General features: G+C 41.2%; 1 protein-coding gene across 1 annotated transcript in view; it reads right to left on the bottom strand.

The window, feature by feature from the left end:
- LOC128662804 (ubiquinol-cytochrome-c reductase complex assembly factor 1) overlaps positions 1 to 19,410 on the bottom strand; it is a 416,092-nt gene that overhangs the window by 272,727 nt on the left and 123,955 nt on the right. The window contains exon 5 of the mRNA XM_053716768.1: positions 3,900 to 3,972. Within this exon, the coding sequence (XP_053572743.1) occupies positions 3,900 to 3,972 (73 nt within the window). The remainder of the gene's footprint in view (positions 1 to 3,899; positions 3,973 to 19,410) is intronic.

Below are 19,410 nucleotides of genomic sequence, written 5' to 3'. Positions count from 1 at the left end.
AAGTTCTGGCAATTTAGATAAAACTTCAGTCATAACATTAGCCATGTCTTGTAAAGTGATTTGTAATGGCCGCCCTGATGTACTTGGCGTTATAATATCACGCACCTCCTGAGCGGGAGATGCAGGTACTGACACGTGAGGCAAGTTAGTCGGCATATCTTCCCCCTCGTTGTCTGGTGAATTTTGCTTAACATGTACAGATTGGCTTTTATTTAAAGTAGCATCAATGCAATTAGTACATAAATTTCTATTGGGCTCCACCTTGGCCTTTGAACATATTGCACAAAGAGATTCCTCTGTGTCAGACATGTTTAAACAAACTAGCAATTAGACTAGCAAGCTTGGAAAATACTTTTCAAATGAATTTACAAGCAATATTAAAAACGTTACTGTGTGCCTTTAAGAAGCACACAAAAAAACTGTCACTTTGATATAACAATGAACCGGTTTAGTTATAGCAATCAATTTTTCATATGAAATGCATTAATTTAGCAAAGGATAGCACCCATCAGCAAATGGATTATTAACCCCTTAATACCAAAAAACGATTGACAAATCAAATAAATACGTTTTTATCACAGTCAAAGCACAGTCTCACAGGTCTGCTGTGAGTGATTACCTCCCTCAAACTAGTTTTGGAGACCCCTGAGCTCTGTAGAGACGTCCTGGATCATGCAGGGCGAATAAGGAAGACTGTGACTGAATTTTTAATGCGTAGTAAAAGCGCCAAAATAGGCCCCTCCCACTCATAATACAGCAGTGGGGAAGCTCAGTAAACTGGTTTTATTCAAAATAAACGACAGCCAAGTGGAAAATAATGCCCATAAATTTTCACCAAGTACCTCAGAGAAAAAAACGATTAACCTGCCAGTAAACGTTTTAAATATATGAAATAATAATAAAAGCCTGTTGCTAGTCGCTATCACTGCAGAAAGGCTATAAGTTATATGTATACCGTATTTTCTTAGTGAAGTGCCATTCCCCAGAAATACTTTAGTGCCAACATACATACATAACAGCCTGATACCAGTTGCTACTACTGCATTTAAGGCTGTACTTACATTATATTGGTATTAGCAGTTTTTCTCAGTCAATTCCATTCCTTAGAAAATAATATACTGCAACATACCTCTTTGCAGGTGAACCCTGCCCGCTGTCCCCTGTTCTGAAGTTACCTCGCTCCTCAGAATGGCCGAGAACAGCAAATGGATCTTAGTTAAGTCCGCTAAGATCATACACAAACTCAGGTAGATTCTTCTTCTAATACTGCCTGAGAAGAAACAACACACTCCGGTGCTGTTTAAAACAACAAAATTTTGATTGAAGTAATAAAAAACTAAATTTAATAACCACACTCCTCTCACACATCCTATCTATTAGTTAGGTGCAAGAGAATGACTGGGTGTGACGTAGAGGGGAGGAGCTATATAGCAGCTCTGCTTGGGTGATCCTCTTGCACTTCCTGTTAGGGAGGAGTTAATATCCCATAAGTAATGGATGACCCGTGGACTGACTACACTTAACAGGAGAAACTATATATAGTATTGTGCACACTTATGCAAACACATTATTTTAGGGGTTTTTTTCTTCCCTCCACCTAAAAGATTTCAGTTTGTTTTTCAATTGAGTTTTACAGTTTATAGGTCACATTAAAGGTGGAAACATTTCTGAAATTATTTATCTTTGTCTCATTTTTTTACATCACAGAAACCTGACATTTTAACAGGGGTGTGTAGACTTTTTATATCCAATATAGGGGTGTATTCCACATCTAGGAACAAAGGATTGCTTTCAAAGATTTCATCAGATTGTCACTGACCCTTTCCTCTTGCTCTGAAACATTTGGTCATTAGTCATTTCAAAGAAAGGCAAATTACTTCAAAAAGATAGTCATCTATATGGTTGTAAATTGCAAATCTTAGATCAGACCATGTAAATAAACAGACATGGCCTAATTGTATGCAAGATATTAAGTGCCCCTCTGTGTAGAATCCACAAATTCTAGACATTACCTCTAGAGCAAAATATGAGCTAACAGACATATGTGATAATTTAACACAATGGCTCACTAAACTCTTTTGAAGCCTAATTATATGCAAACATTAAATATCTCCTGCTGACTGAATACACAGAATATCCCACTTTCCAGACGTGGTGAGAACTTAGATTTTAAAAAGCAAAATGTATACTTAAAAAGTCAGATAAATTATTTGTCTATAATTTTCAAATCTATTTAAAATACTCGAATGGCATATGTGTATGAACCTGGGAGATGTATCTAATGCATAAGATACCCTTAAATCTAAAATTAATATATTAGTAAATTAAAATGTGCTCCAAAGATCTCAGAATAAAAACCCTGTTTCTTTTATTGCAGGTATCGGATTAAACAGAGAATTCCCAATGTGAAGAGATATACATACAATAAGTTGCTAAATGTATAGGAATTACTTTGTGATATGACTATAATACTCATGAGTAGTGTCTATAGATACATATTAAATTATATCAAATGGGATATATATTTTGACAAGATGAGTTTATTAATATCAAGAAAATATAGTATATTAAATAAACATTTTAAAGAACTGTATTTACTGTATAGCAGTGTTAAAAATGAAACTGTTTGTCTTGTCTGCTGCCCCCGATGGCCTAAATCCAGAATTACAATCAAAAGACATTTGACTGACATTCCCCAGTAGCCAATCCGAGACAAGCTTCCGAAGGGCCTATCATATCGTTTCACCAATGATTAAGATATATAACTGAATGCAAGAGGAAAAAAAAGAAAAGCTGGCTGACTTTTGCTGAACTCTGGACTGATAACTTGGCGTTGGGACACAACATTAAATTGGCTCATGTTGGTAATGTATGAACTCTATGATTTGATATTTTAAAGCAAATACATTCATTATTGCTTCAATCAAACTGCAGTTAACAGATTTAAAAGGCCACTTAGTATTTTAAGCTTATGTTTCATAGTCCTGTGTAATCTTAACTAGGCATTATTGCTAAATAATTGATTTATTAGACAGGGTTTTATACTCCAGATATATGTCAGTTATTATAGTGAACTCTTTCAGAACTGTACATAAACTGATTATTGTGATTATATCCCTGGTAGTTATTAATTAAGCATAGTAAGTGGGTAATCCATATTGAGCATTGAACTAGAGTTATTGGTTAATAACAGACGATTCTGGTATTTCATTGTGATATTTAAATGCAACTCTGATTTGGGAGATTATTGTGAATAAAGGTAACTTTTATGATCTTTGCATAGCATATTATAATAGTTTAAACTTGTATAGTTTTGATTCATATCTGGTTCTCTATAAATATAATTCAATGTGTCTATACATTTTAACTAATATAAAGAACTTAGGAATTTACATTAATTTTATTGTTTTGTATATGCATTTTTGTTGGGGGTTTATTTTAGAGGATAATTATTAAATATATTGTATTATAATCCGGGCATATACTGACATGACAATGCATTAAGGGTCTCCATGATTACTGGGAACATGTGCACTAGTTTAATGTAGTCAGTTCTGAGTAACCAATAGTAGCCTTCTAACTGTGGTATGCGAGTGAGTGTTCAAACTAACACAAAGTTTAATCTGTGTGGATCTGTGATGACGTCACTCAAAAATGGGGCGGAGAAATAATCTGTATTTGTACAATCGTTTAAGATGCCAATATGTTAAAGGCCTCTCTGGCTTCCGAGTCATTAATTTAAGTTGTCACAGTGTCACTGTAATGGCTGTCTAGATAACTGTATGTTATCTAGACCAATATTTTTGGTCTAGATAACATAATGTGCAAGAACACAGTGAGTGCACTGGCAAAGAGTAAAGCACAACAGGTCAATAACAGGTTATTAAAAATGTACTTACTTTCAAAGAACTCATCAAAATCTATTCTTTCCACACAACAGGTATACATTCGTAAGGCAGCAATTTTAATTTTCTGTAAAAAAATAAATAAATAAATCTTTCATATACTTTGATTTATAAGTCAGTTGCAGCATTGTTACATAAGGCTAATATTGATATACTTTGGTCTACAATCGCATAATTTATATGGAGGGGATAGATTTGATCATTTGAAGTAAAAGTTACAAAGGGCCCAGTTATCTAAAGGTCTCTGGGCTTGCAAGATTCACTAAGAAATTCCCTGGTGAATTTTCTAAAGCCAGTTTTTACTTTGAAGCTAAGTAAAGGAGATGCATAAATTACATTAGAGGTCCCCAAAAAATTGTAATTTAAACATTTGTATAAAATAAAAAAGGAATTAAAAATGTAATGGTAAACAGAATTAAAAAGTGCAACAAAAATTAGAGACATTTGTCACATTTCACCATTCTGAGTCACTTTCAAAAACAATTCTTTTAAGACTTTAATATCCTAAAAACGAATAAACCTATTTGCTTTCTGATTTTTTTCTCCAATTGTCATTTTTTATTATTATATCAGCAAAATGTATTGCTACAACCCATAAATATAATTTCTCTGTTCTGTCTTATTTAGTGTCATCTTATTCCTTTTACTGTATTAGATAAATATGTGAGAAAAATAAATACTAATCAAAACTACAGACATTAAGACAAAATGGTACCTTATAGGAAATACAGACATATTTCTGTCACAGCAGGCTAGGGTTCATAAACACAGAGGTAGGTTTAACATATATGATAAATAAGAAACAAACTGAAACCTGAAAAGGGTATCCTAATGCTAGAATATGAAAAATGTGTAAAAGAATTAAAACGGTGAAAGTCAATAGTGTGCTGAAATTGCAGTCAGAAAAACCTTTTGTGCCAGTCGCTGTATCTATTAGAGTTCGTAATCGCCATCGGATGACACAGACGTTTGTGTTCCTCTCAAAGTGGAATAAAGAGAAGGAGGCTGCTCTGCTTTAGAACCCGGTGTGTGGGGCAATCTTTGAAACTGGAGACAAAAAAAAGAGGGCGTCTCATAGTGTACATCATACAGGTAAATATGTAAACGTGCAGATGATGTAAGGCTCACTCACTATCGTTGCACCATGCTGTAAACGGTGCTTAAGAGCAGGCTAGCACTTTCAGCGGCTAGTACACTGATCCGTCTTTTATATTGCCTGATGAAACTACTGTTCTTCTGGTCGAGAAACACGTTGCAAAGAGAATAAAGCATTGTTTTTATTATACCTTTTGGAAGTTGTTTTATAAGCTGACCTTGTTCAGTATTGGTTATCACAAATCCGTGATGATTAACTGTTTTGCCTGCTCGAAAACCAGTTGGAGACTTCTGACGTTTCCCCTAGATCACCACCTGGGACCGTTTATCATTTATCAGTGTACTAGCCACTGAAAGTGCTAGCCTGCTCTTAAGCACGGTGCAATGATATCTGGTGAGCCTTACATCATCTACACGTTTACATATTTACCTGTTTGATATACACTATGAGGCTCTCTCTTTTTTTGTCTCCAATATATGATAGATAGACAGATAGGGGTGATTCAGAAGAAAATAAAGCAAGTAAAACAAAATGTGAGAGAGACCCATAAAGGTCTAACTGGAAATATTAGAATAATAATAGAAGATACAAGATATTTTGAGAAGGACATGGTCGACTGATTTTAGATTGCACATAAACTACTTCATGCATAGGCTATCTTGAGTCACTCTAAGCAAATGGTTGTCTTAAAAAAAAAAAAAAAAAAAGAGGAAGAAAAGACCACTAGAGTACCTCAAAAATAATGCTAGAGTACGTTTATATAAAGCAAACCTATCAATTATATTTCTTTCATAAGGTGGTGAGAGTCCAGAAGCCATTACTCTTGTGATTAACCGCTTGACCCTTGGAGGAGGCAAAGACTTTCAAAGCTCAATAAGCACTTAATCTCTCCTATGTCTTTGGTACTCTAGTCTTATATTTGACACAACAGGAGGAAGTTGAAGAATTGAGGTGCTCAAGATTCTTCATTGAGAGGGGTCCTCAGACCGATTTGAAGCCAGTTTCCCCCTCAGAAAGCTGCTACTTGGGACGGAGGGGTAGTCACACAATTAGACCCAATGAGGAGATAATTACAAGTCTGCCACAGGTGTTGTAGGAACTGGTCCCTTAGCTCCCTCCTGTTGGGTCGTACGTTGTTACGATTACAGCACTGGATGGGCTCTCTACTGGAAATTATTTATGCAGCTGGTAAGCACAATAGAATGGGTGTATATTAAGGTAAGTGAAGACATTTTCATGCACTCATATAGTCTTAAAGCAAGTAGACGGTACATCACTCTGAGGTACATCATAGGCAGGGGACATACACATGTAACAGACTAATTCCACCTTTATTACTTATACTTTTTATACTTAGTCTAGTAATTATGGAAACTGTATTATGTGGCAAAAGCTGCTATTTACTATTCAGCAAATTCACTTGGCAGCAACATATCAATGCAACCTTATACCTTCTGTTATAAACACAGTAAATATAATTTAACTGTTTGGAAATGTGAGGGGGAGTCTGGGTATTTTATGTTTTTGTGCACTGAATTAGTACAGCAGTTACTGTTAGTAATTGGGCTATTTCCCTTTCTTTTTTGAAATTCCTCAACTGCTCCTTTGTTTTTGAGAGCAACACCCATTTTTCAAATGTCTTATTACTGAAGGGTAAGATATTTTTTATTTATTACTAGGCAATAAGCCTGCCCAGAGGGCAGTATATGTTTAACAAGTACAAACCCCCAAGCTAAAGTTACAAAAAATTAAAAAAGTAAAATTACAGAAAAAAATAAGGAAAGCTATCCAAAATGAAAAGTTTAAACCTAAACTAATACCCCTATAAAAATATAAAATCCCCCCAAAATAAAAACACCCCCTAATCTAATACTAAACTACTAATAGCCCTTAAAAGGGCATTTTGTAGGGCATTGCCCTAAGTTAAACATTTCTTTTACCTCTATAACATACTAAGTCCCCCACTAACAGTAAAAATTCCCCACCCACCAAACCCCCCCAAAATAAAAAACCTAACACTTAAATAAACTAAACTACCCATTGCCCCTAAAGAGGCATTTGTATGGGCATTCAGCTCTTTTACTGCCCTTAAAAGGGCAATCAGCTCTTTTTCAAAACCAAAAAAAACCCTAATCTAAAAAAAAAACACCCTAAAAATTAAAATAAAAGAGGCTAAGACTAAGCCCCAAATAGGTACTCACCATTCCTGCAGTCCGGCGGAGGTCTTCTTCCCGACGGCTCCATCATCTTCTATCTTCATCTGGAACACAGGGGGCACAGAGCGGAGGTGCGGAGCTGTCTTTCCCGATGCGTGTATCCTCAGCAGCGGTCCTTAACAGTGGCGCTCCTCAGTGGCGGCGACATTCCTCGGCGGCATGGAGGCACCTCTTCATCCGATGTCCATCGTACACTGAAGATTGAATGCAAGGTACTGCAATCAATTTGGGGTACCTTGCAATCCTATTGGCTGAAATTTTGAAATCAGTCAATAGGATTAGAGCTACTGAAATCCTATTGGCTGTTCAAATCAGCAAATAAGATTTCAGTAGCTCTCATCCTATTGGCTGATTTCAAAATATCAGCCAATAGGAATGCAAGGTACCGCAATAAATATGGGGTACCTTGCATTCAATCTTCAGTGTGCGACAGACGGTCACATGAAGAGGAGCCTCCACGCCGCAGAGGATCAACACAGATGATGGAGCCGCCTGGAAGAAGACCTTCTCTGCTGGACTTCAGGAACGGTGAGTACCTATTTGGGGCTTAGTGTTAGGAATTTTTTTTTTTTTTTTTTTAAGATTGGGGATTTAATGGGCTGGAAAAGAGCTGATAGCCCTTTTAAGGGCAATGTCCATACAAATGCCCCTTTAGGGGCAATGGGTAGTTTAGGTTTTTTTAGTGTTAGTTTTTATTTATTTGGGGGGTTTTGGTGGGTGGGGGTTTTTTTTTTTTACTGTTGGGGGGGATTTAGTAATTTTTAAATGTAAAAGAGCTGTTTAACTTAGGGCAATGCCCTACAAAAGGCCCTTTTAAGTGCTATTGGTAATTTAGATTAGGGGGTATTTTTATTTGGGGGGGCTTTTTTATTTTTAAAGGGATTAGGTATAATTTTTTTTTATTTTTGATAATTTTGTTTATTTTTTTTCTGTAATTTTAGAGTTTTTTATTTTTTGTAATTTAATGTTAGGATTTTTTATTTTAATTGTAATTTAGTAGTAATTGGGGTTAATTTAGGGGGTGTTAGGTTAGGGAGTTTAGTAATTCATTTAGTTATTTGCATTGTGGGGGGGTGTCGGCTATATAGTGGTTAATATATTAATTAGGTTTATTGCGATGTGGGGGTTTGTCAGTTTAGGGGTTAATAGGTTAATTAGCTTTATTGCGATGTGAGGGTTTGTCAGTTTAGGGGTTAATAGGTTAATTAGGTTTATTGCGATGTGGGGGTTTGTCGGTTTAGGGGTTAATAGGTTAAATAGGTGATATGGGTTTTTCGCGGTTTAGGGGTTAATAGATTAATTTGGTTCATTGCAATGTGGGGGTTGGCGGTTTAGGGGTTAATATTTTAATTATGTTATTTGCGGATTAGGGGTTAATTACTTTATTGTTTTGCGATGTGGTGGTTGTCGGTTTCGTTGTTTGTTATTACTTTGTGTGGGAGGTTAGTTGTTTTTTTGTTATACTTTTGCAGTTACGTGTTTTATTTATTTATTTATTTTTTTTTTTTTTTAAGGCTTCGGGTTTGCATACGCTGCTTCCAGGTGGATTCCTTTGAGGATGCACGCACAACTGGTGACACAGATGGACGCGTTACAAACGTGATCATAGTATAGATGCCAGGCATGATTTTATAATTATTACACAAGGAGGGTTTTTCCCTTTAATACTTATTGGCAAAGTTTGTCTGTGTCATACAGTATGTCTTGGACTATATTCTACAAGGTCCAGTTACATTCCAAACATTTTATTTACTGTTTTTACATTAAATAACTTAAATTATGCTTACCTGATAATTTTCTTTTCTTCAGATGGAAAGAGTCCACAGCTGCATTCATTACTTTTGGGAATTAAGAACCTGGCCACCAGGAGGATGCAAAGTTATCATCTTCTATTTTCATCTGGAATGAAGGGGGCACAGAGCGGAGGTGGGGAGCTGTCTTTCCCGATGCGTGTATCCTCAGCGGCGGCGACATTCCTCGGTGGCATGGAGGCACCTATTCATCCGATGTCCATCGTACACTGAAGATTGATTGCAAGGTACTGCAATCAATTTGGGGTACCCTTGCAATCCTATTAGCTGACATTTTGAAATCAGCCAATAGGATTAGAGCTACTGAAATCCTATTGGCTGTTCAAATCAGCCAATAAGATTTCAGTAGCTCTCATCCTATTGGCTGATTTCAAAATTTCAGACAATAGGAATGCAAGGTTCCACAATAAATATGGGGTACCTTGCATTCGATCTTGGATTCTTTTGGCTGCGCGCGCAGCCAACATTCCTTTGAGGATAATACTTATTGGCCAAGTTTGTCTGTGTCATACAGTATGTCTTGGACTATATTCTACAAGGTCCAGTTACATTTCAAACATTTTATTTACTGTTTTTACATTAAATAACTTAATGTATTTACATTAAATAATATATAAGAGATGGAAAGAGTCCACAGCTGCATTCATTAGTTTTGGGAATTAAGAACCTGGCCACCAGGAGGAGGCAAATACATCATCTTCTATCTTCAAAGCGAAAGGCTTAAATACTCCTCCCACTTCCTTTATCCCCCAGTCATTCTGCCGAGGAACAAGGAACAGTAAAAGAAATACCAGGGTGAAAAGGTGCCAGAAGAATAAAAAACATGACGGGGCGGAGCTAACTGCCATACAGAGCAGAAGTGTTTCTGAGTAGCTCCAATTTGGAAATACTAATTTAACTGTTTTTAGGCTTGTAAAATTAAAATTTGGCTGTGTAAGGTCTGCTGTTAGAAGGGTTAAGCACCCGGGAACATATTGGCTGAGTTTACAGACTGAGTTTATACCACCTATCTCAAGGAGCTCCCTTAAGAGCGACTGCTACTGCAGGGAATTCCGCTTTCCGGAGGGTCGAGGCTGCAAAAATACCCTGAGACTCATGTGCCAGACTGGGTGCTAGACCGTGGTGAGCCTCCTCCCGTGACCTGGCCGACACCAAGCCGAGGTCATGCTACGCGGTCTCAGGGACCTGGTCCTACCGCCACTGCTCCAAGCCCGCCTACCATCAGGACTCTCGCTCTGGAGGGTCAGGGCTCCGCCCCGGAGCGACTAACCAAGCAACCAGTGGTGTTGCTGGCGGTTCAAGAGCTGATTAAGAGTACTGAGAGGCATTGCACTACCCACGCATCAGAGGCTGTTAGACAATGCAGCCGATAGGAATTCAGGCGGGCGTGTGGAGTGTTGGGGGAAAGACTTGCGGCAACATAGAAGGAAGAGGGGTGAAATCTGGGTCGCAGAGAGATCTCCCGAGGAAAATAAAAAACTTTCCCTGAACTTTGAAGTGCACCAGAAGTGGCGCGAACGGCCACCATTTTAGGCCCACACCCTTCTACATAGTGACTGGGGTACCGGTACTGAGAAGTCTAATAATCCCCTCAGAGTGAGACCGATCTCATTGTCCCTATAACACCCACTATTGGGGCTGCTTCAAACTAGTTCTTCTCATCTGAGGAGCCTCCTGACCATCTCTATAGTGGAAACTGCTGTCCACGTGGAATGGAGGGGTAAGATAACGGCCTCACATTTACACATAGCACCCCTTACATATCAACTCTCACATATTTCAAGGCTCAGCAGTCCCTGACAAGAGTACAGACACCCTGCATGGCTGATTCTGGGGCCCCAGATTCATAGTTACTTGTACTGCACTGCTCCTAGTAACTCGGAGTACCTAGCATTACTTGTACCTGATCCCCTATTACATTTCTCCAGAGAGGAGATATACCGTTAGCTACATCTGTATAGTAGTTTCATTTCCTGAACTACACATCAAGCGCCATATAGCGCCTACTAGGTCCTAGTCCTTTTCTAGGTACCACTAAGCCACATGGCATTTGTCTTGAGTGGGGGAAGGACCACTATGGACTACCTGTGAGTGGAAAAGTATTACTCCTTACCCCAGTCTCCAAGCCCCCTGTACAGCTCATACTGGGGCCTATACAGGGACTGAGCCCTTTAAATTGTGGCCCTGCACACAGCGCCCCCGGAGAGCTAAGAGAAGCTACAAGGATCAATGTGGAGATAACATTGTGCCCTAATCCTATTAGTACACAGGTTTTGAGTGAATTTAAGGTGACGTTGGATAGGGCAACACTGTGGGACATCATATTATCCATTCATTGTATTGCATTTTGGCTGCTGCGTCAGCACATGTACCTCTGGTATTCACATACAGAGTGGAGTGTATTTAATGTGTTCTTGTTCATCTCGTAAGCATTTAGGCTGTGTTGCCCACACATCCCCAGCCCACCATATACCACTGCCCTACACTCCTAAGCCACCTACCAAACACCACACTATAGGCAAAGTTCAGGCCCACAGTAATAACTGACTACATTTCCCTCACTCAGTGTGTAGGGCCTACATCACCACATAATATCTGCCCTCACAGCTGGCCACTGTGTTTTCACCCCGTGAGGGTGTATACTCCCTAATTAAAAAACCCAGATATATTATCTAGTATCATAAGCCCACTAGATTTGGGATGTGTACACATACACATAGACTCAGTGCATATAGCCCTCATATCATAGCCATTACATCAGCTTTACTGTCTCAGGGTGTGCACCTGAAGTGCAACGTGATATAACTGTTATACATTTTTGGCTCTGTGTAAATTGTATTGCTCTGCTGCATATTTCAGCTATACTAAGATTTTTAAGGGTGAACTGTGAGTCTCATCAGTGGAGATTGATTGCTGCTGGCCCCCCCGCGCCTCCCCCTTAACGACCCAGCTTGTCCGGGTTGGTCACTTCCCCTTTCATTTTCCCCTTCCTCACGGTCGTATCCCCTCTTTCCCGAGGTGCGTGGGGGTCGGTGGAGTCCGCCGTGCATAAGGCACTTAGTAAACTTATCTTTACACTGGGAGGCATCACAAGTAAGATGGCCTAAGTTATATACATAAGTGGTTTTCAGCCCCGCTCTCACTCTCATACTGTATGTCTGTGTTTTACATATGCTCGAAGATAGACAGGCTTAGATCTATATAACTTCTATTCCTTACAGGATTGTGATAAAGTATTTGTGTTGCTGCACTTCTTATGCCCCGGTCCAAAATGCCACACTCTGCTAGGAGGCGCCCCCAAACCCGTTCAGGGGTTAAGAAAACAGTCTTAGACCACTTCTCTTAGCGGTCCACAGACCCCGCCCAGGGTGTGAGAATGAGTAGCAATCAGGACTCTCAAGATGAAGGATCTCACTCAAGCACACAATCCACAGCCCATCTGCAACATTATATCACTGAAAACACCATGAAAAAAATGCTTGCAGCTCAAACCAAATCAATTACTGCGGAAATTCAACGTAGCTCAGCAGAGTTGCGGAAGGACATAGCAGAAATTGGAGATAGTGTGGATACCCTGGAACGGCAGCACGATGATCTGGCCACTGACCACTCCAACCTGCTTTCCTATGCTGAGCATCTAGCTGAGCAAATAACTCAACTAGAACTGAAATTAGCATATGTGGAGGACAGAGCCAGAATGAATAATGTCCGCTTCAGAGGAGTCCCGGAAAGCGTTTCAACTGGCGAGTTGCAACACTTCCTAAAATCACTGTTTTCAGAATTGTTGGGCCCACTTGAAGGCAATCTACATACTATGGAGAGGACACACAGAGCCCTAAAACCAAGATCGATGGCCTCAGACAAACCAAGGGATGTGGTGGTGTGCTTCCATCATTTCACATTCAAGGACCGTCTGATGGAAGCTGCATTCAATAAACCTACACTACCAGACCCTTTTAAGGACATCCAACTTCTGCCGGACTTATCAGCTCATACTCTACAACAGAGGAGACTATACACCCCCTTGACGCTGCAACTAAGGAAAGCCAACATTAAATAAAGATGGGGGTTCCCTACCAAGCTCATTATCACAAAAGATAACAAAACACACGTTTTTTTCCCCCTCACCCTCTTGGCAAATTGGGGTATCCTGATTGAACCGGACCAACAAAGGCTGGCATCTCCCTTAATCACCCATTCTCACTCCAAGATAAAAAACGCGTTTTTCAAAAAAACTAAAGCCCCTTAAAGCTATTGGGCCCAATGGGTATACAGCAATCTTTTATAAAACATATTTTCGGGAATTGTCGCTTCCACTCAACTTCTTCAATTTAGCAAATTCGGAAGGTTCCTTTAGTAAGGAGTTTCTCGAAGTGACTATAATTACCATTCCCAAGCCAGATAAAGACCCCACGCTCTGTATAAACTATAGACCTATCTCTCTGATTAACTCGAATATTAAGATCTATTCCAAACTACTTGCGAATCGAATATCTATTCTATTGCCAGATCTTATAAATCCCGATCAAGTGGGCTTCATTCCAGGAAGAGAGGGACCGGATAATACTAGGCGACTGTTAAACATACTTACAGATTCTAATAGACTGAACAGACCCATAGCAGTATTCTCCCTCGACGCAGAGAAAGCATTCGATCGGGTCCGATAGTGTCCGATAGGAGTATCTGTGGCAGGTCTTGAGTAATTTTCAATTCCAGGAAAAAACTATTTTGGCCATTAGAGGTCTATACTCTCACCCCTCAACCTTGATTAGGGGAGTGGGATTTAACTCTACCCCCTTTTCAATCACTAACGGGACATGGCAGGGGTGTCCCCTCTCCCCACTACTGTTTGCACTGGCATTAGAACCCCTGGCAGCCCAAATTAGAAATGATAAGGTACTCGAGGGAGTAACTATTCATGGAACGACCCATAAGGTGGCACTTTTTGCTGACGACACCATGATATTATCCTCTAACCCGCTACGAACCATACCCAGACTCCTAGAGATCCTAGAGAGGTTCGGTAGAATGTCATATTTTAAGCTTAACGCACATAAAACGGAGGTCTTTCTGAGGGGTTTCCCCATTGAAGTGGCCACATATATTCAAGATACATATAAGTTCGTCATAAAGTCCTCTCATTTCACACAGTTAGGGGTTAAGCTATCACATGATATTCCAACTGTTGGGAAAACTAATTACCAACCCCTCCTTTCAGAACTTAGATCCCTAAAACATAATTGGAATTACAAATCGATCTCTTGGCTAGGGAGAGTAGCTGCAATTAAGATGAGCATCCTCCTAAAGTTAACCTATCTATTTTATTATTATTATTATACTTTATTTATTAAGCGCCAACATATTCCGCAGCGCTGTCCATGGATACAATTCATTTAAATAAAATACAAGACTTGTAAGATACAGGACAAAATTTACAAACACATACAGGAGGGATTGAGGGCCCTATTCCCGTGGGAACTTACAATCTAGAAGGGTAGGAGGTTGGGAAACAGGAGGTGAGTACTGCAAGATTGAGAAGGATGTTAATACAGAGTTAGATGAGGGAAATGTTAGGTAAGTGGGGGCAATTGGATATGGGGGATGAAGGATAAGTTTGAGTCAAGTGTGACTCCGAGGCAGCGGACTTGGGGTGATGGGGAAATGGTGATGCCGTCAACAGGGATAGAGAAGTCAGAAGTCGGCGTAGAGCTTGAGGGGGGGATAAGAAGGAGCTCAGTCTTGGACATGTTAATCTTTAGGTGGTGAGAGGCCATCCAGGAAGAAATACCAGATAAGCAGTTGCTGACATGAGAGAGGACAGAGGGAGAGAGAGCAGGGGTGGAAAGGTAGATCTGGGTGTCATCAGCATAGAGGTGATATTTGAAACCATAACTATTGATAAGTTTACCTAGCGAAGAAGTATAGATGGAGAAGAGTAGAGGACCCAGAACAGATCCTTGAGGTACTCCAACAGACAGAGGCATAGGAGAGGAGGAGTCGCCGGCAAGTGACACAGAAAAAGACCTGTGAGAAAGATAGGAGTGAATCCAGGAAAGAGCAGTGTCACAGAGGCCAAAAGAGCTAAGGGTCTGTAGGAGGAGGGGGTGGTCAACTGTGTCGAAGGCAGCTGAGAGGTCAAGTAAGATGAGTATAGAGTAGTGGCCAATATTTTTAGCAAAGAGAAGATCGTTTGTGACCTTGGTAAGGGCAGTCTCAGTTGAGTGTTTTGGGCGGAATCCTGATTGCAGTGGGTCAAGCAAGGAGTTGGCGGACAGGAAGTGGGTTAGGCGATTGTAAACTAATTTTTCAAGGAGTTTTGATGTTAGTGGAAGCAGTGATATGGGGCGGTAGCTTTCAGGAGAATTAGGGTTGAGGGAGGGTTTTTTGAGAATGGGAGTGACTTTTGCATGTTTGAAAGAAGATGGGAATGAGCCGGTAGAGAGAGATAGGTTGAAGATGTGGGTAAGAGCAGGAGTGAGGGTGGAAGATAGGGAGGGAATTAGATGGGAAGGGATAGGGTCGAGTGGGCAGGTAGTGAGGCGTGAGGAAGATAGTAAGGAAGAAACTTCATTCTCAGTGGTTGGATGGAAGTTACAGAGGGTGGCAGAGGGAGTAATTGGGCCTGTTGTTGGAGTATTGCAGGTTGGTGTTGGGATGTTGCTTCGGATAGTATGTGTTTTGTTTAAAAAGTAGTCAGCCAGGTCTTGAGCACTAAAGACAGGTGGGTAGAGGAGAGAGTTAAAGGTGGAGAAGAGTCGTTTAGGGTTTGAGGAAAGAGTAGATATGAGAGAAGAGAAGTAAGTTTGTTTGGCTAAGTGAAGGGCGGAAGTGTATGAACAAAGAATAAACTTATAGTGTATGAAATCAGGTTCAGAGTGAGTTTTCCTCCAGACACGCTCAGCAGTACGGGAGCATTTTTGCAAATAGCGTGTTTGCTGAGCATGCCAGGGCTGTAACTGACGGGGTGGTGTTTTGCGCAGCTGGGGAGGGGCAAGTGTGTCTAACGCAGAGGAGAGAGTTTTGTTATAGTGGGCTGTAGCGAGATTAGGGCAGGTTATAGTGGAGGTGTGAGGGAGGAGATTTTGAATAATTTTTGAAAATTGGAGCGGATCCACAGCATGTGTATTTCTACAGGTGCGGGGGCGGGATGGAGAAGTGGGTATAGCTGTTGCATTAATATTATAGGTGACCAAGTGATGGTCTGAAATGGGAAAAGGACGACAGGTGGTGTCAGATATAGAGCAGAGGTAGGAAAATACCAGGTCGATGGAGTGTCCATCACGGTGAGTCGGGAATGGGGTGGATTGTGAGAGACCGAAGGAGGATGTGAGTGAAAGAAGTTTAGAGGCAGCAGGGGCAGATGGGTTGTCAATGGGAATGTTGAGGTCCCCAAGAATTAGGGTTGGTATATTTGAAGAGAGAAAGTGAGGAAGCCAGGAAGCGAAGTTGTCAAAGAATTGTGAGGTTGGTCCAGGAGGGCGATAGACGACTGCCACTTTTAGGGATAGGGGGGAGAACAGACGAATACAGTGGACTTCAAAGGAGGAGAAGGAAAGAGATGGGATTGGAGGTAGGTATTGATAAGTGCAGGAGGGGGAGAGCAGGATGCCAACACCGCCGCCACGTTTCTCACCTTGCCTAGGGGTATGGCTAAAGTGAAGACCACCGTGTGTGAGAGCAGCAATGGAAACAGTGTCAGAAGGAGATAGCCAGGTTTCTGTAATTGCTAAAATGGTGAAAGCATTTGATATAAACAGGTCATGAATTGCTGTAAGTTTGTTGCAGACAGAGTGAGAGTTCCATAGTGCGCAGGTGAAAGGAGTGTATGCGTGTGGGATGCATTGGATGGAAATGAGGTTGTGTGTGTTGCTTTTATTAAAGTTTCTATATGGAGTGCGAGATTGGGTAGTGGTGGGAATGAGGGTGGGCCCAGGGTTTGGAGAGATGTCACCTGATGCTAATAGTATCAAGATGGAAAGTAAGAGTAGGTGAGAATGAGATTTATAGCAGTGGGGACATTTCTGTGAGGTGGTGCAGTTTAGGGACATAGATTGTAAAATAGAGAGTAGTTCGTGAGAGCTAAGGTATGGAGAGGAAAGGAGAGAGGGGCCTATATAAACTTCATGTGGAGAAGGGTAAGGTATGAGCATCTGAGCCTGCTTGTGGAATAGACATGAGACTGTTAAAATAAAAAGCATTTCTGAAAACATAGCAGAATGTTAAGAGCAAAAGTCTTTTTTGGAATCAAAAATATTTTGCTTGCCTCAAATCTTCTTCAAATCTTGTCTAATTCTCAGTGCTGTCACTTAAAGATGGTCACTTAGACAGATGGAAGCTTAGAGAGATGGAATAATCTGCAAACGCTCAGGCCCCAGCTAACGCTCTCCCCTAACTGGTCCTAAATTTATCTATTCAGGTGTCTCCCTATCTGGGTACCCAAACACATCATACTCCAATTCCAAAGTGAAACCACTAGATATATATGGCAGGGCAAGCCTCCTAGAATAGCACACAAAGACCCTTCAATACCCAAGAGAGCATGGGGGGTAGCCTCCCCGTCCATAACTAGATATTTTGAGGCGGCGATGCTTACGCACATTTCACAATGGGGCGTCAAGGACTCCAACAGTAAGTGGAGATCTTTGGAACAAGCTTCGCTCCCCCATCATGTACTGCTGGAAGACCTTATATGGACCCCTCCACATTGCAGGCGGACCCTAGCAATAGATATTATAATTAATGAATGCCTGGCCATCTGGGAACACCTTAGGCACTATAAACATATAGCGCCCCATCCCTCCCCTATCACCTCTATGACTGGACTACTGACGGGACTGCCTGACTCACATGCAAATGGGCATTGAGAGAGTGGCAAACATGTGGTCTTCTACACAAAAAGACTCATTTATAACTTGTTACAAACTGCTATTTGTAACTGGCCCTTTAAATGGAAAATTGCCCTGCTTCCCTGGATTGTGGAGAAGCCTATTTGCCAGTCTCCTTCCTCACGACTATGGCCCCTGGAAGATTGTGCCCCTGAAAACATATTAACTTTTATTGGGTGTTTATGGCCCTTTAAGAACCTTCTGGGGACATATTGTGACTTTGGTGAACAATGCCCCTTTAAGACTATGTCCCCAGACCTGTAAAATAACTTGTCCCTGGCTTTCTCCCACTTGGTTCAGTAAATAGGGCTTACTGAACCAAGTACCACACAGACAGACCCTTCGGTCAGAACTGAAAGAGTTAACTTTGTTCAGGTTCAAGAAGCTATTTTCTAAATACAAGTGCTGGCATCAGCTCTAATTAAGTTTAGTGATAAACATTCCCATTGTCTAATCACCTCCAGAGTCAGACTGCTAGTTGATAAGATGGACTGCATTGTTTTCTTGTGTGTAACTTGTTATCTGCTGAAGTAATGTAATTCTATTGTGGCCTGTCCAAGGGCGTTGTCTCTCTATCTAAATGTACCAAATGTGTGATTGGTGATTTTATGCCTCCCCCTGAGAGTGTCCTGTTTGCATGTAACCTCAATAAAAACTAGGCTGGGTGTTCCAGCACCAGAGACCTTTTCTGACCCTCTAACTTGCAGCCTTGACTCATGTTTGTAGGGGACAGCTATAATCACTACAGGGATTGCTATGCTCTTCATACTACCTTAGCTACTGAGCTCTTGTAAGAGCTCTTGTTCCTGATCCTGCTTCGCTCTACAGAAGGAAGAGGTTCACCTACTGGAGCCTGGTCGTAGGTCCAGGGCGCAGAGCAGACGGCGAGATACCAGCCCAGCAGCGGTGGTTCGTAGAGTCTGCATTACTTATGGTAGCTACGCAGTAGTTATGGTGTCTACGGTGCTGATGATCCTTTGGTGAGCGCTAAGAGCATCCTTTTCTACGGTCCAACTTCCAGCCAGCCTGGAGGCAACCGTAACATTTGGCGGCAGCGGTGGGATGGCATCCTAGCACAAGGAGCAGCACCCCAACAGCACTGGTATCGTATGAGAGTTATTGAGGGCAAAGCTAGCCACTGAGCAGCATCCCTACCTACAGCAGCATGGAGCTGACAAGACACTGGTCAGAACCCTGTGAAGAGCACCTCAACCTGATCCGTCGCTATGAGGGTGCTGATTTTGTTCCAGAGGTAAAGAGGCGGCTAGTCCGATATGGTCCAGACCCTGCGCAGGAGGTAGTCAGTCGAATCATCTGGGAATTGGATACTGAGAACGAAGCGGCACGAGCCTTTGAGCGCCAACTGTGGAGTTTGGGGGTATGGACACCTGGTCTCCAGCAAGAAAGTGAGTTACAGGGAGCGGAGAGCAACGACCTCCCTCCCCAGCGGCAGCCTGAGTTACAGGGAGAGCAGAGCAGCAACCTCCCTCCCCAGCG

The sequence above is a fragment of the Bombina bombina genome, chromosome 1, assembly GCF_027579735.1.
Source record: "Bombina bombina isolate aBomBom1 chromosome 1, aBomBom1.pri, whole genome shotgun sequence".
Lineage (NCBI taxonomy): Eukaryota > Metazoa > Chordata > Amphibia > Anura > Bombinatoridae > Bombina > Bombina bombina.
Note: the sequence above shows the minus strand (reverse complement) of the source record. Positions and strands in the feature narration are given on the sequence as shown.